We start from the raw sequence: 17140 nt of genomic DNA on the forward strand, positions 1-17140 counted from the left end.
TGCTCCTGAAAGAAGAAAACCCATATTTTACAGTTACAGAAACTATAATATTTCTGTCATTTGAGAGAAGATCAGATTTATATTTATTATACGCCTGATATATCCTCTAATGGCTAAATATCAACTATGAGAAAATCGAATTTTATTTTGGTTTAAAGGAAATTAATTACTATATTGGGACCACTCGCAAACTGCATCATGCATCTGAAAGAAAAAACCCTTATTTTACAGTTACAGTAACTATAATATTTCTGTCATTTGAGAGAAGATCAAAATATTTATTATATGCCTGATATATCCTCGAATGGGTAAATATCAACTATAAGAAAATCGAATTTCATTTTGGTTTAAAGGAAATTGATTGCTATAGTGGGACCACTCGCAAACTGCACCATGCTCCTGAAAGAAAAAGACCCCTATTTTACAGTTACAGCAACTATAATATCTCTGTCATTTGAAAGTTCAAATTTACATTTCTTTATTCTAAATTTCTATTTCTATTATATTCTCTAATGGCTAAATATCAACTATAAGAAAATGGAATTTCATTTTGTTTTAAAGGAAATTAATTACTATATTGGGACCTCTCGCCAACTGCACCATGCATCTGAAAGAAAAAACCCTTATTTTACAGTTACAATAACTACAATATCCCCGTCATTTGAGAGAAGATCATATTTATCGCATGCCCGATGCATCCTCTAAATATCAACTATAAGAAAATCGAATTTTATTTTGGTTTAAAGGAAATTAATTACTATATTGGGACCAATCGCTACCAGGTCGGATTTGCATTCATTTAAAAAATATATAGTAACAAGATCAAAAGCTGGGTAAGCTATTTATATCGATGCAACACATTCCCTATGAGGTGTCTTAAATTTCTACGGTTTGGTTTTCCTGTTTAAATCTATTCTGAGAATTCCTAGGTGAACAAAATAGAACGGGTATCTCTATAGTCGGGCGAAGAGACGCAGGAAGAAAAACAGCGCGGATTTTCGGCGGTGTTTGTCGCGGGTGGACCGGGCCAGGCCAGAATAATAGCTGAACGTATAACCATCGACCGTCGATTGCGTAAAATCGTAACCGGCCGCGGCTGCCAAGATTCTTGGACCGCGAGATCGTGTGTGTCACGAGACAACACGCGGTCTTCCCGACCGACACGAGATCATTCGTTTGACTCGCTGAATTCATCTTGCGCGAGAGAATAGAAAAATAGATCTTCCCCGAGCGTTGTCGGATCTGTGAAAAGGAAAAAAAGCGGGAGGCCCGGACAGAATTAGTTGTTCGAGTGGTTAAAAATTTCTCGTCGCCTGGTCAAAAAATATTTGCCTAGAACGTGGCGCGAGGAAGACACTGATACGTCGTATCGAAACACTGTCGACTGTTTATTTAACAAATGCAATCAGATGTAACGTCATGTAAGGTCTGTGCCCTGTGCGTCCCGATCGAGTTCCAACTGATGGATATGCAATTCGATTATTTCGTAATAGAAACGGATTTTCTCTCTATTTTAAGACTCGTTGCGGGAAAGAGACATTTGTATAGAGGACGCTGGGGACCACCTGTCAAAAGTTGAGTTGAAAGTAAATCTTTTTTAATCAATTGTACCCTGCGTGGTACGCTAATTCTAAATCGCTCGACGCGTTGAGCGCCATGGTGGTCATCGGTGACCGATAAAATTCCTTATGGAGTTCCTTGAAAATGATTATCATAAAATTGGTACCACCAAAGATCAATTCATCGATGCAGAAATTAACGATGTTGTGCAAGCTGCGAGCTTCGTTATCAAGTGATCAACGTTCGATATTAATAACGCTGATCGCTTCTATGATTGAAATAGAAGTCGCATAAAACTTGCGTGGCAGTCAACGTGTGACGGATTCTAATATTTTTAATTTACGAATATTGAGATCGTAAAGATGCGTCCATGAGGAATTAGCAAATTGATGGGTACATATTATTCAAACAAAATGGCTACAAATTTTCACGTTATTTTTATAAAGTAACGCAAAAATTTCAAGTGCTCCGCTGAACCTAGTGTTAAAGAGTCCACCCAAATCTTATCTCGTTGTCGAGTAGAAGCTTGCGAATGAGCGTCTTCCTTCTAAATTAGCTATGGAAAGAATCCGTCCCGCGAGATGGAAGAGCGGCTCCGAGCGAGCGTGGCTCCTCGAAACGCGACTATGATCCCAATTTCGCGTTACATAATGCCGGTGCCGTGTATTATTATCCATGGTTGATGTCTTGGGTTTGCGAACGGACCAGCAGAAAGTTTCCACGGACGAGACACTCGCGTCGAACGACGTCCATCGCCGATATATACTTCGTCTTCGCTCCCGCGTAGATAAATACACATCGCGCGGTAATTATAGAGCTTATCCGAAAGAGGCCGAACGTAACCGCGAATCGTGTTACGCGGTCGTCGTTGCACTATCGAAACGAACGATCTTGTCGTCCGCGGGCCCGTCGAGAGCGGTCTCTTCGAGTTCGAAGTTGAAAACTGTCCGAACTCCCAATCGTATCGCGACTATTCAACTTGGCTTGAATGAGAACCGCACCGTGAACCACTATCTTCTTCTTCTTCTTCTTCTTGTTCCGAATTGAATATGCGCGACGAATTGCAACAAACAGTCGAACGTCCTCGGTGACTCGACTAATCAAGATACGGCCGCGTATAAATATCCTGGATGGCCTTTTTTATCGAGGCTAGTCTAGATATGATCGTCGCGATAACGTAATCGGGGGTATTGTGTAACGCAGAACAATCGAACAACCTTGATCTTGCGACTATGAAATCGCATTGTCCCTCGGAAGAGAGAGAGAGAGAGAGAGAGAGAGAGAGAGAGAGAGAGAGAGAGAGTCCGTGAGGCGATCCGATCGAAAGAAAGGGGCTGGTCCTGGTGACCTATTGAAAAGCGAAAGGTGCACGCGAGTTCAATTATAGACGCGCAATTATAGAGTCCGATATTGGAACAGATAAAGAGTTTCGATTTCTTCTGCCCCTGCGACGCGACGGCGGAGTCACAAAGCCGGATTCTCATTTTAACGAATCGGTTATGCCAGAATCGGATTGCACGAGCCCCTGAAATCGGTTTGCCTCCAGCCAGTAGACCGCAATTCTCTCGAGATGCAACAACAATTCTACAAAATGAAAAGATTTTCGGATCTATAAGTAGACGGATTTTTGTGCAAAATAAAAATTTTTCACTCCAACGTACAGAAGCCACTTGTACTTCTTTCAATAATAATTTTATAGGGTTGAAAACCGTGCGACAGTAGCTGTTTTGCATTCGATCTACTCCTTTCTGGCTTGAGTCTAATTTTAATAGTAGTCTAATTATAAAGAATGGAGACCAAGTAAAATGTTCTGTTGAATTGCATAAAGACGATTGAAACGAATGCGACTGAAAATGAATTTTTCAATACTGAAATTAACCGGTTTACACCGCGAGCTGGAAACTTCGTTGTGATTTTTATTAACCAGTTAACTGTGTTTGACGAGTATACTCGTTATAAAGAAATGGCAATATTTTGTGTCATGACGAGTATACTCGTCAGAACAGCTATAATTCAAACAGCGGTTAATTCTTGCGACGCAACTTAGGTACACATTTTTCAAAGAGGTCGCAACAGCTACCTGGTTAATGACACTGATCGTTTTTATAAATGAAACTTGCGAGAAAGTTCGCAGGGCGTTCAACGTGTTGATAATTATGCGAGATTAACACTGCAACTGCCGAGCCCTAAACGTGACTTAGACTTATCCCTTTATGATAACAGCAAGATTTAATTTGCTTAGGTTTCATACGATTTTTATGGAATAAAAATGCAAAGAAGAGATATATTAAAAAACGTTTTCGTAGTTTCACTAATCGTGAAAGAAAAAATCATCCACCAGTCATTTTGACCGGTTCGGTAGTTCCAGTGTTAAAAATAATAATTCTTTTAGTCATTCCGCCGTTTGAAGTATCGCCTATTCAATTTTCTCGCGAGCGTTTGAACATCCGCAGTCCGAGTGATTAATAGCGTATAATTAAGAGAGACACGTGCCGGGACAGGTCATTTTTAACGCATCGCCTGCTGCAACGCCCACGACCGGTTCCTGCCAAATCGCTTCCGTAAATCCCGCCGGTTGTCGAAACCGTTGGTCCATTTCGCGAGATACATTCGACGCGAAAAGATGTTCGCCCGGTGTAACCACCGGTTGCGAACGGTCCGCGAATAAACGCGAACCTAAATCTCGTCGCTCGGACGTTTCGAAATTACGGGACTCTAACCGAATACATATTGCGAACGCGAAAACCTCGGGCAGACCCAAAACGAAAATAAACCGAGAAATACGTGGGATACTAGAACTAAATACCAGAAGTTCCACGGAAAAGTAGGTGCGCGAGATCGGGGAAGCATTGTTAGGGGTAGCAGCAGTTTTCACCCTGCGTTCGCTCGCCTAAATTTTTAACCCCCGGCACTCGAACGGTGACTGTGAGGCACCACTAAAAATTGCTGTAATTCGAAATATTTTTCACATTATTACATTTGCTTGTATTTAACAAATTACTAAACACTTCGGTATTGTACGAGTAAATTGCGCCATTTTCGCATGTATAACATGAAAAATGTATACAGGGGAAATATAGAAGGGAAAGGGTCTGTAATGTTTCGTTTTGGAGTTAAAAAAGCTTCGAGTGCAAAAGGTTAATTTAGAACCGTGCTTCGCGGATATATTTCGAAAAACATAGAAAATTGTTTAAGTAAAAGTATAGTCGGTGGGTACCCGGCTGCCCACGCGAAAAAGGAAAAGAACGAAGAAGGGTACCGTACACGTATTGTGACGCAACCGGAGCTCGAAATAACTTTCGCGTAGATTTAAAGAAATGCAAGAGTCATTTGTTTACAGCGAGGACCGAGTGACGAATAGTCTTTCTTTCGTGTCGTTAGCGAACGCCAATGGAACGACGAATTTTCCTGGCCCGGTCGCTCGGAACTCGTGTACAGCCATCTTGGAATCATCCTGCTAATATGTCTGAATTTGTTACATCGAATACAACGAAGGAAACATCGGTTACTGTACACTTTGGACATTTTTTCGCCTTTTATCTTCCAATGGCGCATTAATTATAATTCTCAATTGTAAAAATTGCAAGTGGCCATTTGATGCTATTCGATTTTCAATGCCTATTACAAGTAAATGAATTTAATCATTTTCCGCGAGAGTATTTTCACAATCTCAGTACCAGTGAACGATTAAAAAAAAAATCTAAAATGGATTTTGGCCCGTTCGGCAGGCGTAGTTTTAAATAGAAAACAAATTGCTGTAGTTTTTGCTTTTAGTATATTATTTCAACGAATATGAAGTTAATAATTTTCACAATCTCAGTACCAGTGAACGATTAGAAAAAAAATCTAAAATGGATTTTGGCCCGTTCGGCAGGTGTAGTTTTCAATAGAAAACAAATTGCTGTAGTTTTTGCTTTTAGTATCTTATTTCAACGAATATGAAGTTAATAATTTTCACAATCTCAGTACCAGTGAACGATTAGAAAAAAAATCTAAAATGGATTTTGGCCCGTTCGGCAGGTGTAGTTTTCAATAGAAAACAAATTGCTGTAGTTTTTGCTTTTAGTATCTTATTTCAACGAATATGAAGTTAATAATTTTCACAATCTCAGTACCAGTGAACGATTAGAAAAAAAATCTAAAATGGATTTTGGCCAGTTCGGCAGGTGTAGTTTTCAATAGAAAACGAATTTCTGTATTTTTCGCTTTTAGTATAATTTGAACGAGTACATTCGCGATTAGCATGGATCGTGCTAAGCAATTTTGAGCATTTTTATAGCCTTTTAAGTCTCCGTCGCGGTTCATTATCAGCGATTAGCGTGATAGAACCTGCGACGAACGTGTTTGTCCGAGCGTGGCCGTGCTTACGTAAAGGTATTGGTCTGATCCGTGGCCTTGAAATGCTGATACAGATTAGGCTTCCTGTCACACCCCCACCGAATCCCCGTTTTGGCTTCGCGAATCGGCGAACGTCGATTTTTATCGAGCTTGGCGACCAACGCACTTGTCCCACGGATCACCAAGCTTAGCCTAATCCAACAACCGAACAGTATGTCCGCGGGTTGTTGGACACATGGTAGCGACATAGATTCCTCCCTTAACGTCGCACTTACTCCCCACTTTATTACCGTCCGGAAAATATTCTGTTCTGCCATTTTATGGAAAAATTACTTACGAACGTCCTAAAAAAATAATTCCATCGGGTTTTATGTAGTTCCCTATTCTTAAAGGCGGAATTAACAGTCTCCACCGGTCACAACTGACATAACTCGGATAAGGAAATACATAAAAATTCTGTTAACATTGTCCGTCGAAGTGATTTCAGATTTTTCCTTCGAGAAATATTCTCTTGAGACATCTGTTATTATACTTCTTCGTGCAAGAACACGTTACCATAAAAATCCTGTGAAATAAATTCAACCTGTTATTATCATACAGGAATATGTCTCGTTTAGGGTCCGGTAGTTCAAGCGTTGAAATTTTCGGATATTTTTTGAAAATTTCTGAAAGCCATAAAGACGCATACAGATCGTCAGTATTGTCATAACACCGATGTTAGTATCATTCAGGATGGTCTCGAAGCATCTAAAGTCACGTTGGAATCGAAAATGGGTAATTTTTGCCAGCCGAATTTTTAAGATCAATTTTGTCGGCTGTCGAACAGGGTCTTCTGCGAGTAACAATACATTTCTGTTTTTGATTTTTCTGTGTGAAAAATTGTAATAACGACGAATTAATTCGGCCCAACGAGAAGCATCTTTGACCGGTCGGCCGCGACGTTAATCTGTTAATGTAGGTCGTTCGTAACGACGGACAAGTTCGTTATACCGGGGCATTCGGTTATTAATAATCCGATCCGCCTAATTGTTGCTCTATCGTCGTCGGTGTACGGGCGACCCCAGCGAGCCTTGGCTCCGCTCCAGTTTTATTGTGGCAATCGTAGCCGTGAAATTGCAACGGATTCCGCGATTCCCGCGGAATGATTTATCGTTGCACACTGTTACACCGAGGTTGCACCGCGATGTCTTATTGAAACGCGCGATGGTTCAATTTTTAATTAATCGTTTAAGCCCATTGTATTCCGAGCTGTGGACCATAAGTCAATACACCATCTTGCCCCCGTTAACAATTTAATGGCCGCTCACCCAACATGTGTGTGATACCCGGAACAACTGTTATTGTCCGCTCACACATACGATGACTCCCACTAATATTCGGACGCTCTTAAAAATCGCATAACCTTGTTAATATTGGACTATACTACCGGAATTTTTTTCGAGAAGTTAGAACAATTGGTTCGCTACATAACGTGAAAAAATGTTTGATTAAAATTGCAGAGAAAGTACTAAAAGTTATATTTTGCAACTTTTTAATGCGGGCTTATATCAAAAGTTTAAAACGTACGTTTTGTACATCTGTATCAATTATACATATTCTGAATGTTTCATCTAAATCAGTCAACGTTGATTCATTTTGGTTTTTTGAAACATTCGTTGGTTCATTTTGAAACATCTGTAGCTCATTGCAACGTTGACCGATAAATTTTCAATACAAGTCCACATAAAAAAGTTGCAAAATACAACTTTTAGTATTTTCTCTGCAATTTCGACCAATTGCAATTTTTGTAAAAACTTTTTTTTTTCACTTTACGTAGCAAACCAATTGTGCTAACTTCTTTTAAAAAATCCAAGTCGTATGATCCAATAATAACAAAGTTATACGATTTTTAAAAGCGTCCGAAGATTAGTGGGAGTCACTGTATGTGTGATGCCACCGCCGAAGAAGGAAAAATATTAAATTCGTTGTTAAATTGTTGTTTTTTGTGTTATGTGTATGCTCGCCCATGTTGAATTATTTCGTGAGTTTGATAAACTTTTTTAAAATTAATTCTTCAAAAATATTGCCGGCCTTAACACTAGAACCAGTCAAAATGACTGATGGATGATTTCTTCTTTCGCGATTGCTGAAACTATGAAAACGTTTTCACGAGAAATATTTTAACCCTTAGCACTCGAATGGTGACGCATTATGTTGTGGCATTATTTCAAAGAAATTACAAAAGATATTACAAAATATTTGTTACATTACAATATTTGTATTTAATAGATTACTAAACATTCAAATACTATATGTAGAAATCGGATCAGTTTCGTTTGAATAAATTGAAAATATTGTAAGACGGAAGAAAAATTTAATTTTACGTTGAAAATAGTGCCGAGTGCAAAGGGTTAATATATCTTTTCTATAAAAATCGTATGAAACCTGAGCAAATTCAATCTCGCTGTTATCATAAAGGGATAAGTCTAAGTCGCGTTTAGGGCTCGGTAGTTCCAGTGTTAATCTCGTATAATTATCAACACGTTGAACGCCCTGCGAACTTTCTCGCAAGTTTTATAAAAACGATCAGTGTCATAAATAAAAATCACAACGAAGTTTCCAGCTCGCGGTGTAAACCGGTTAATTTCAGTATTGAAAAATTCATTTTCAGTCGCATTAATTTCAATCGTCTTTATGCAATTCAACAGAACTTTCTACTTGGTCTCCATTCTTCATAATTAGACTGCTATTAAAATCAGACTCGAGCCAAAAATGAGTAGATCGAATGCAAAACGGTGTCGCACGGTTTTCAACCGTATAAAATTATTATTGAAAGAAGTGCAGGTGGCTTCTTGCAATTCTTACAAAGATACATCCGGATGCAAATATGAGTCGCAAAATATACGGCAAATCTTTGTTGTTCGAAGATTTCTAACGAGACCGCGCCCGTTCAAGTTCCGCGTGATTTTTATCAGAATACGCTCGAGGGATTATAGTCTTTCAGCGATACATCGCAACCTTCTCCGATATCCGAACAATTCTACAACGATGAAATCTCGTGAAAATTCGCCGAATCCCATTTGTTGGTAATTTCAGTGCAACGATCCCGGTAAATTGAAACTTGCAACAGCATCGCGCGGAGTTGGAGCTGAATTTTTCGCCGAAGCTGTTCGTTCCGCGGAGCATGCTGCTTGCAATTTTATGCAACGCGAGCGCATAAAACCCGCGATCCAGGATTTACGAGGTTCGGACGCGGTTGCGAGAGAAACGCGCGATCGATCCGCAGAATCGGGGAAAACATCGTCTCTCTCGGCGCGCGCGGAAGAGATTGAAATCCGTTTAGTTCTCGATGGTTGGAGGTCAGGGACGATCAAGGTCACCGGCGTGACCTCCGCCCGGGTCGGTCCTCCCACCCAGGTTCTCTCCGGGAGCTCCGTCGTCGCGCGGGATGAAAGCCGGCGCGGAAATGAAATTACGCTCGAAAGTCCTGCTCGTGGCTCGCTCCTGCGATCCTCGAAGCTAGAATGGCGGAACGACGTTAACACACGGACGAGTAGCAACCTGTTCTCTCTACGGAGAACGTTCTCGTTCGTTCATCGGATCTTTTTTCATTCGCGAGTCCGTTCCCAGCCGCGAAGCGGAAAGCTCCGCTCCCGGAAAGGCGTCTCTCCCGCCATTGAGAAACGTGGAACGCGATCGGACATGCAAATGGGACATTGATAACAAAAAATAAACCGACTCGCTTCATGAATATTGATGGCCGATCCCTGAAACGGGCGTGGAACGTTGGTTTTAGGCGGCAGGCTGACGCAAACCGACCAGACAAACAACTAACCGCTCGGGAAACGAGGCTCCTCCGCTGCAACGTCCTGAATATTTTTCAACGAAAAAATTCCCTGTTCTTCCTTCAATGGGACACCGAATATCCTGAAAGTTTCGAAAGGCTACGCCTCTTGGTGTCTTCGGGAAAAATATTAAAGATTTCCTTGTTTTAGGCGTTCTACGCTAGGAGTCTGCGGACTGCTGAAAACTAACGAATTTTAACACTAGGTTTACGGGACCCGTCAAAATGACGGGTTCTAATATTTTTAATTTAAAATTATTAAGACTCTAAGGATGCATACATGAAAAATTATTTAGAAACTTTATTTCTTTGGGTGTGTATTATTTTTAAAGTATTTCTAACAATCTGGGTTGCACGTTCTTGTAATTTTTATAAAGTAATACGAAATAGTCGGTTTTAGTGCTCCGTGAACCTAGCGTTAATGAATTTATTCCGGACGACGCGTTGAACCAATCTGTTCCAAATTGCAGGGATATCTCACTGTACTAATGAAGTATGCGGACAAATTTTTTTGTCAAGAAAATATAGCGTCTGCTGTACTCAGCGGGAGCTGAATACTCGAAGATGCGTCTTTCGTTCACAAATGTGCCGACAGCGCACGCCTATTTTTTAAACAATGGAGGATTAAAGAAACGGCTTGAACAGAGGCTCCGACAAATTCACATCCGGTATAACCGAGCCTGACCGATTCGCGATCCTGCTCGAAGACGATACTCGAACGATCGAGCAGCGACCGGTTCTAACTCACTGGTGTTCCGGTTACGACAAGACGCCGCCGGGTTCCAATGACTGCGAGACAGGTCGAATCAATTCGCAGGATCAGCGAAAAAGGTCGCGGCGGTTTGCACGAGTTCGTATCCCATTAGAGGCAAATTTCCATTCTGCTGCGCAAGTGTCGGTCAAATTACGTAAAAAGCGTCGTTAGCTCGCGACCAAACTGAACGTACGTCATCGCCAACGGGAGCGTTCGCGAATTTATTACTTATCCGGGAACGCGTTGAAGATTCTCTGAAACGGGAGCCTAACGATCCAGTTCAACTTCGATGCTCCGTTACACCAGTCGGTTAGGTTAATGTTTACACGTTGGGAATGTTTAACCCCGTTGCACTACGATTTATTTTACGATCGCAGTGGGCGGAACTTTTGTACATTCTCCGAAGACGATAAAATACAATTTTATTTCAATTTAAAGAAAATGGTTAAAAACCTAACACACTAAGAATGTTAAGAATGTTTAACCCCCTTGCGCTACGATTTATTTTACGGTTGCAGTGGGCAGAACTTTTGTACATTCTCCGAAGACGATGAAATAGAATTTTATTTAAGTTGAAACAAAATTATTATAGACCTAACACACTAAGAATGTTAAGAATGTTTAACCCCCTTGCTGTACGATTTGTTTTACGATTGCAGTGAGCAGAACTTTTGTACATTCCCCGAAGACGATAAAATACAATTTTATTTCAATTTAAAGAAAATGGTTAAAAACCTAACACACTAAGAATGTTAAGAATGTTTAACTCCCTTGCGCTACAAGTTATGTTACTATTGCAGTGGGCAGAACTTTTGTATATTCTCGAAAAACAATAAAATAGAATTTCAATTTAAAGAGAATGGGTAAGAACCTAACATTAACCTTACACTGAAACGATTAAAATGATTAAATAAATACGAATACTTTAACACTAGATTGCCGAATGAAAAAGAAGGTATGTGGTCAGTTCGCGATTCCCTTTGACAGATTATATTGTATGATAACGAGGATGATCATTCTTCATAATTCTATTAACCCTTAGCACTCGAGTGGTGACTCTGAAGCACCACTAGAAATTGTTGTGTCATTATTTCAAAGAAGCTTCAAAAAATATCACAAAATATTTGTTGCATTACAAAATGTGTATTTAATAGATTACTGAACATTTAAACGTTATACGTGGAAATCGGATCAGCTTCGTATGAATAAAACGAAAACATTCTAAGACGTAAGAAAAATTTAGTTTTAGAATGAAAATAGCGCCGAGTGCAAAGGGTTAAAAGCCGACACATGTCCTAAAAGAAGGAACACTTTAAATGATTAAATACATATGTATATATTTGTTATAATTTTTTCCGGAAATCCTCGTCGCGAGCCTGACTCGGTGTCACAGTGTGAGTAGTTAGTCCAACCGGCAATGCTCAGGCCCGCTTATGTGTACAGCTGTCCATCGACGTTTTTTCGACGCATTTTTAAAGATATCTCGCATGGACTCGTTGACCTTATTATCGCATTCTTCAATTTAACCCAGTTAGACCTAATTCAGAGTTTCATAGGATTCAAGTGAAACGGAGCTTGAGCGAGCGTGTACGTCAGTGACGAGGGGGATATCAATTTTTCCCGGATGTTCTAGTAGACGGAAGAAGACATCCGTCGCGACGTTTCGTTTCGACCAGTCCCACGATCGCCGGATTCAGTTTCGCACGAAAAACCTTCGCAGTCCCGTTTTCGCAGAGGTTTTTGCTGAGGCCACATGCTCGCCATTGCCCGCCATTGCCCGCCATTGCTCGCCTCGTGGAGAGCCGAATCAGCAGCTGGCGAATAAACCGCGATCCCTGGTTTTGTAAAAATTCGAGAGCAGGTCCAAACAATAGAAAGATCCTCGGAGCCGCGAGAAGAGCTTCGTTAAACTATTAGGTCGAAACTGTGGAGATATTAAAACAATTGATGCTGTTACATTGCTCTCCAGTTATTAACCCTTTGCACTCGGCGCTATTTTCATTATAAAACGAAATCTTTCTTCCGTCTTGAAATATTTTCATTTTATTCATACGAAACTGACTCGATTTCCACGTATAATATTGAAATGTTTGGTAATCTGTTGAATACAAATTTTGTAATGTAACAAATATTTTGTAAAATTTCTCGTAATTTCTTTGAAATAATGCCACAATAATTTCTAGCGGTGCTTCAGAGTCACCACTCGAGTGCAAAGGGTTAAAATAATTCAGAGAAGAAACGCGCTTTCCTGTAATTTCTTTTTCTTACGACTAGACTGCGGATTTTATAGCGAAAATGGGTGAGTGGCATTTCAAACAACGAAAAGATTACAAGAATTTAAGACTGCCAATACAATTCTTGCAACTTGATAAAACTATTAAATAGAGGAATGAGTTCCTACTTGGCTCATATGTCTTGCAGTTAACGCAGACGATTTTTATTTTGCGTGAAGTCTACTTACAACCGACTTGGACAATTTTTCTTTTGCGCATAGATCCACAGTGTAGTTATTACAGTGCCGTTCAGCTTAGGATGACTTCCGGTTACATCTATCTACAGTATGTTAACTGACATAGCCGCCTATTATTCTCTGCTTCTATAACCATATTACTTCTCAGAAATCTACTCTCAGGTTGAAGTTAGTATCTCTCATTACTCTTGTACGATTTAACTCTTTTACTCTTCCGGCCTTTTTGGCAAAGACACTATAAAATTTCTGCGGTTTTTCGTTAAAATATTTTTCAATGGTGAACAATGTGAACATATCCACGGCACGAACTTATGGGACGACCTAATATTTCCTCTTGGAAATGAGTATCTCGATATTCCGGGAGGAGAATAGAAATCGGTAACCGCGCGGAGTCGGCTCTGTCTGAATGGGAAAAATAATTGCAAAGTAATTGCGAGGGGAATCGATATGCAGTTTTCAGCGAGGAGACTGCCGGCATCGCGTGCGGCACGTCGCCTCGGGGAGCTTGATTAATAAAACGCGAGTACCATATCAATTTCGAAGGAAGAACGACGCGACGTCGCGCATTGGTTCGGTACACGGCTCCAGTGTGCCTCTAATTACGCGAACATTAATATTCCGGGAATTGAAATGGCGAATGAAAGTAATTGGCGAGGCCGGGCCGTGCCTCCCCGCGTCGAAGCATTTTGAAACGAGCACACACGGTGTTGTCGATGCTGGGAAACTTTTATAATGCACCGGCTAAGCGCGCAAACGGCTTTGACGAGCAAACTGTCAATTTCGTTGATTTTCAATCGAGTAAATTCGCCGGAAAGTTGTCTGCAAAAATGCTCGTGGAAGGCCACTGTATCGACGCGGGCGAGCTCTAGTTTTAATTATGCAGGACGGTTTACTTTTAGAAATTCATCGACGTCCTGCATTAAACATAAAGATAATACCGCTATATTAAATGCGCGTTCAATGGCGTGCCTTCTCCCTCGGCTACCATTTTCCCAACCATTTCGAAGCATTCGTCTTGATGGGTGAACAGAAACTGTCGAATGAGATTGCGATTGAATTCAAAATTTGTTAAGTGAACAAAATGATGGCGATGAAAATCTGGCGCTCCGAAAAATGAATGCATAAACATTTCATGCGTAAACTAACGTGGTCATCAAGCATTTACCAACATACCGGATTACACAATAAAGTGTCAAGTTGTAACATAAGAATCAGTTCAGTTGAAAGCATAAATCACTCTAAAGATTCCGCCAATTGCCATATAAATGACTGAAAGGAAGTCACTTGCGGTAATGATGCAAATGGGAATAAAACGAGACATTGGTCATTCCCGAACGAGTTTATGTTACGACACAATAATTTATTGCTCGGCTAGAACGTCGGGACGGAACGGTTCCCGAGGAAAAACGACGCGATTAGAGCACACGCGAGCCATAATCGCCATAGTGGAGATGGGGGTAGGGACGGTCCCTGGGGTCGGTTGATCGAGCTGGAAGCGTCTTCAAGGTCGGTTGGTTCTAGCAAAAGGATCCGGGCCGCGTCCTTCGTCCACGAGGTCCTCGTGGCGATGTTACAGGCACGGATCCGACAAGGAGGAGGCGAGGTGGCCGGAGATCCTGGAGGTTGACTCCAGCGAGGGTGAGTCGTAGACTGCTGCACGAGCCCGATAAGGGTTCCCCTCCCGTCCTCTGTTTTATCTTCGTCAACGGCCCCGGGAGCGGAAATTACGCGCTTCGAAACTGGGCGAGCGATTTCGCTCGACAGAGTCTTCCCGCTCGTCTTTCATCTATTCACTCTTCCTGCTCCGGGAACACCTACAACACACCCAACTCCTTTGCACAGGTGTCCCGTTCTTCTGTCCTCTATTGTCCACGGAAGACACTATCGGAGAAGTATCGAGGCATCTCCCGAGCGCAATGGGCGTTCTACTTATTAGAGGCACTTGCGCAAATTGATTTGTACAGGGTGGTCAGTAACCGATGGCACAGGCCTGAAGAGACCGGTCTCGCGTGAGAAAAGTAACTCGAAAATTTGGAATACAATTTTTTGAGATTTTATTTGCCGAGAAAATTCGCGACCTCTTCGTTTCTGTTCACGACCTACCGGTTCTACTTCTTGCCAGTGCTAAGCACGCGAACTTGACGGATTTCCGAAGTCGATTTTTGGAAAAGAAAGCCTAATGTGAAATAATTTTATCTTATATTTTTTATGTAGAATCATCCCCTTTCCGGTAGTACCACCGGCTATTAATCACCCTGTATATCGAAAGGATCAATTTTTCCATGGAACCCTAGCTACAGATTATACGAGATTGCTAATCATCTTTACAAATTGAAAATTGAGGACACCAGTGAACGTTATGTAACTGGGAAGGAGCCGATTTTACGCGAACAAACGAACCGAGACTACAAAGTAGAATTTTCTTGTTAGGAGCGCTTCGTTTTCGATAGAGTCGGGTTGCAAACTGCATCGCGTGCAAGAAGCAGAAACGGTGAGCCATGAACAGTCACGTTGGTGTCAGTCTCTATCCAATTACGCGCGTTCCCTACGAACTATTAAACCGCTACCTTTTCTGTATCGGTAACCAGTGAGACTCTTGATGAAGGTTTCAAACGGAATCTACTGAACATGAACGTCATTTTTTTTTTTAATTGAACGGAGAACAAAGGATTAATTCGTAATAGTAAAGAATTTTTAAAAATGAAGATTTTAAGGATAGACTATTTTCAATCACGGTAGCTGTGTAGAAAATGATGTACGGGAAGGATTCAAGCTTCCCAAAACGAAGCAAAATTTCATTTTTTCACACAGTCTCACTAAACTGTACAACCAATATTACGAGACAGTATCGTTAACACGTCGACTGCCGGATCCGAAAAATCTTCCACAAAATCAAGAGAATTTAATTAATTCAACCAAAACTGGAAAGACAAAATTGATCATACTAGTTACTCCATTCCACAAATCTAGTCAACTGAGTCAGAATAAAAATTACTTTGTTAAACCTGGTCAAATACAGCGATTCCTCTGTATATGCCGCCAACGCCTCGATGGTAAACGTCGCGGAATTATCCCCACTACCGCTGTGCGTACCCCGTGAGGCCTCGGACGCCGAGTAGTGTGAACATAACACGGCTCGGGTAGGTGTCCCGTGTGTATGACCCGTGTTGTCGACATATATCGAGAATTCCCTGTAACAATGTCATCCATGTATAATCGACTTGTGGATTCGTGTTAAGAATATGCGTATCGAATTGCAAGAGCCTCTAGATTCGATTGTTTTTTTATTGTCGCGCGTCTTCCGCCCCGAAGCCGCAGTTTCCGCGCATTGTCCGTGGTTCGAACGTTGTCGAAAATGAAAGGGGATCAACGTCCGGTGGCCATGCGACCCGACCCGACCCGACCCGGCTCGGTACTCTGCTAGACATCCGCCAATCGCGTTATCATCGCCGATATCGAGGCGTGTCATCTCGCTGCACTTGGTAAATTTGGTATCAGCATTCTTGCGCCGTTGTCTGCCTCCCCGTCACCTCGCTTCCGCTCCCCCCTCCCCTAACTCTCGATTAGTCTCTCTCTTGGCTAGAACATCCTCGTATCGATGCCAGACGACCCATCAGTATCAAGCCCGAGACTTAACCCTTTGCACCCGACTGTTCCCTTTAAAGAGACCAACCGTTCTGCTACGGTTTGCTGCATTTACCACTGCAGTTTGCTCTTTAAAGACGCGAAAAGAAAAGAAAAGTCTGTCGGTAATTATGGCAATTGCGACATCGATCATTTTTGTATCGCCGAGTCTACCCGATGTTTAGATACTCGGGAGTTTAAAAGAAAGTAATAATAAACTGAGGGATAAACCTGCGATCTCGTTGTTATAAGAGAAAGAGCTGGGTACTGTGATACGGATCTGTGAATCTTTATGCAAAATTAAAATTGTCGGTATCTTCCCTTTATAGATTTTCCCTTTCTCCTTTGGCCATTTTAGCACTAAATCTACCACGGTCAAAATGACCGGTTATATACTGTACAATTATTGAAACTATACAAATTCATTTCGAGAAAATAGTAGAATAATTTCCCTGTCCCAGCAGTTATTATATTGAAACTTATGGACAGTCTCAATAAATTTAGGGTTGCCATTTTTATAAGGCAATATTTACCAGATACTGTTAATGCTTGGTAGGTGTACTGTTAATAA

At 41.2% G+C, this 17140-nt stretch overlaps 1 protein-coding gene across 6 annotated transcripts in view; it reads left to right on the forward strand.

Moving 5' to 3' along the window:
* The window catches only part of Ttd14 (TRPL translocation defect 14), a 40702-nt gene that overhangs the window by 15708 nt on the left and 7854 nt on the right, over window positions 1-17140 (forward strand). For 4 of the 6 annotated variants that reach the window (XM_076798086.1, XM_076798085.1, XM_076798083.1 and 1 more), the window contains exon 5: window positions 14467-14583. The exons of the other annotated variants lie outside the window; for them this stretch is intronic. In XM_076798086.1, coding sequence (XP_076654201.1) covers window positions 14467-14583 — 117 coding nt within the window. The remainder of the gene's footprint in view (window positions 1-14466; window positions 14584-17140) is intronic. 6 annotated transcript variants of the gene reach the window in all.

Source organism: Halictus rubicundus, chromosome 12 (assembly GCF_050948215.1).
Source record: "Halictus rubicundus isolate RS-2024b chromosome 12, iyHalRubi1_principal, whole genome shotgun sequence".
In the NCBI taxonomy this organism is placed as follows: Eukaryota; Metazoa; Arthropoda; class Insecta; order Hymenoptera; family Halictidae; genus Halictus; species Halictus rubicundus.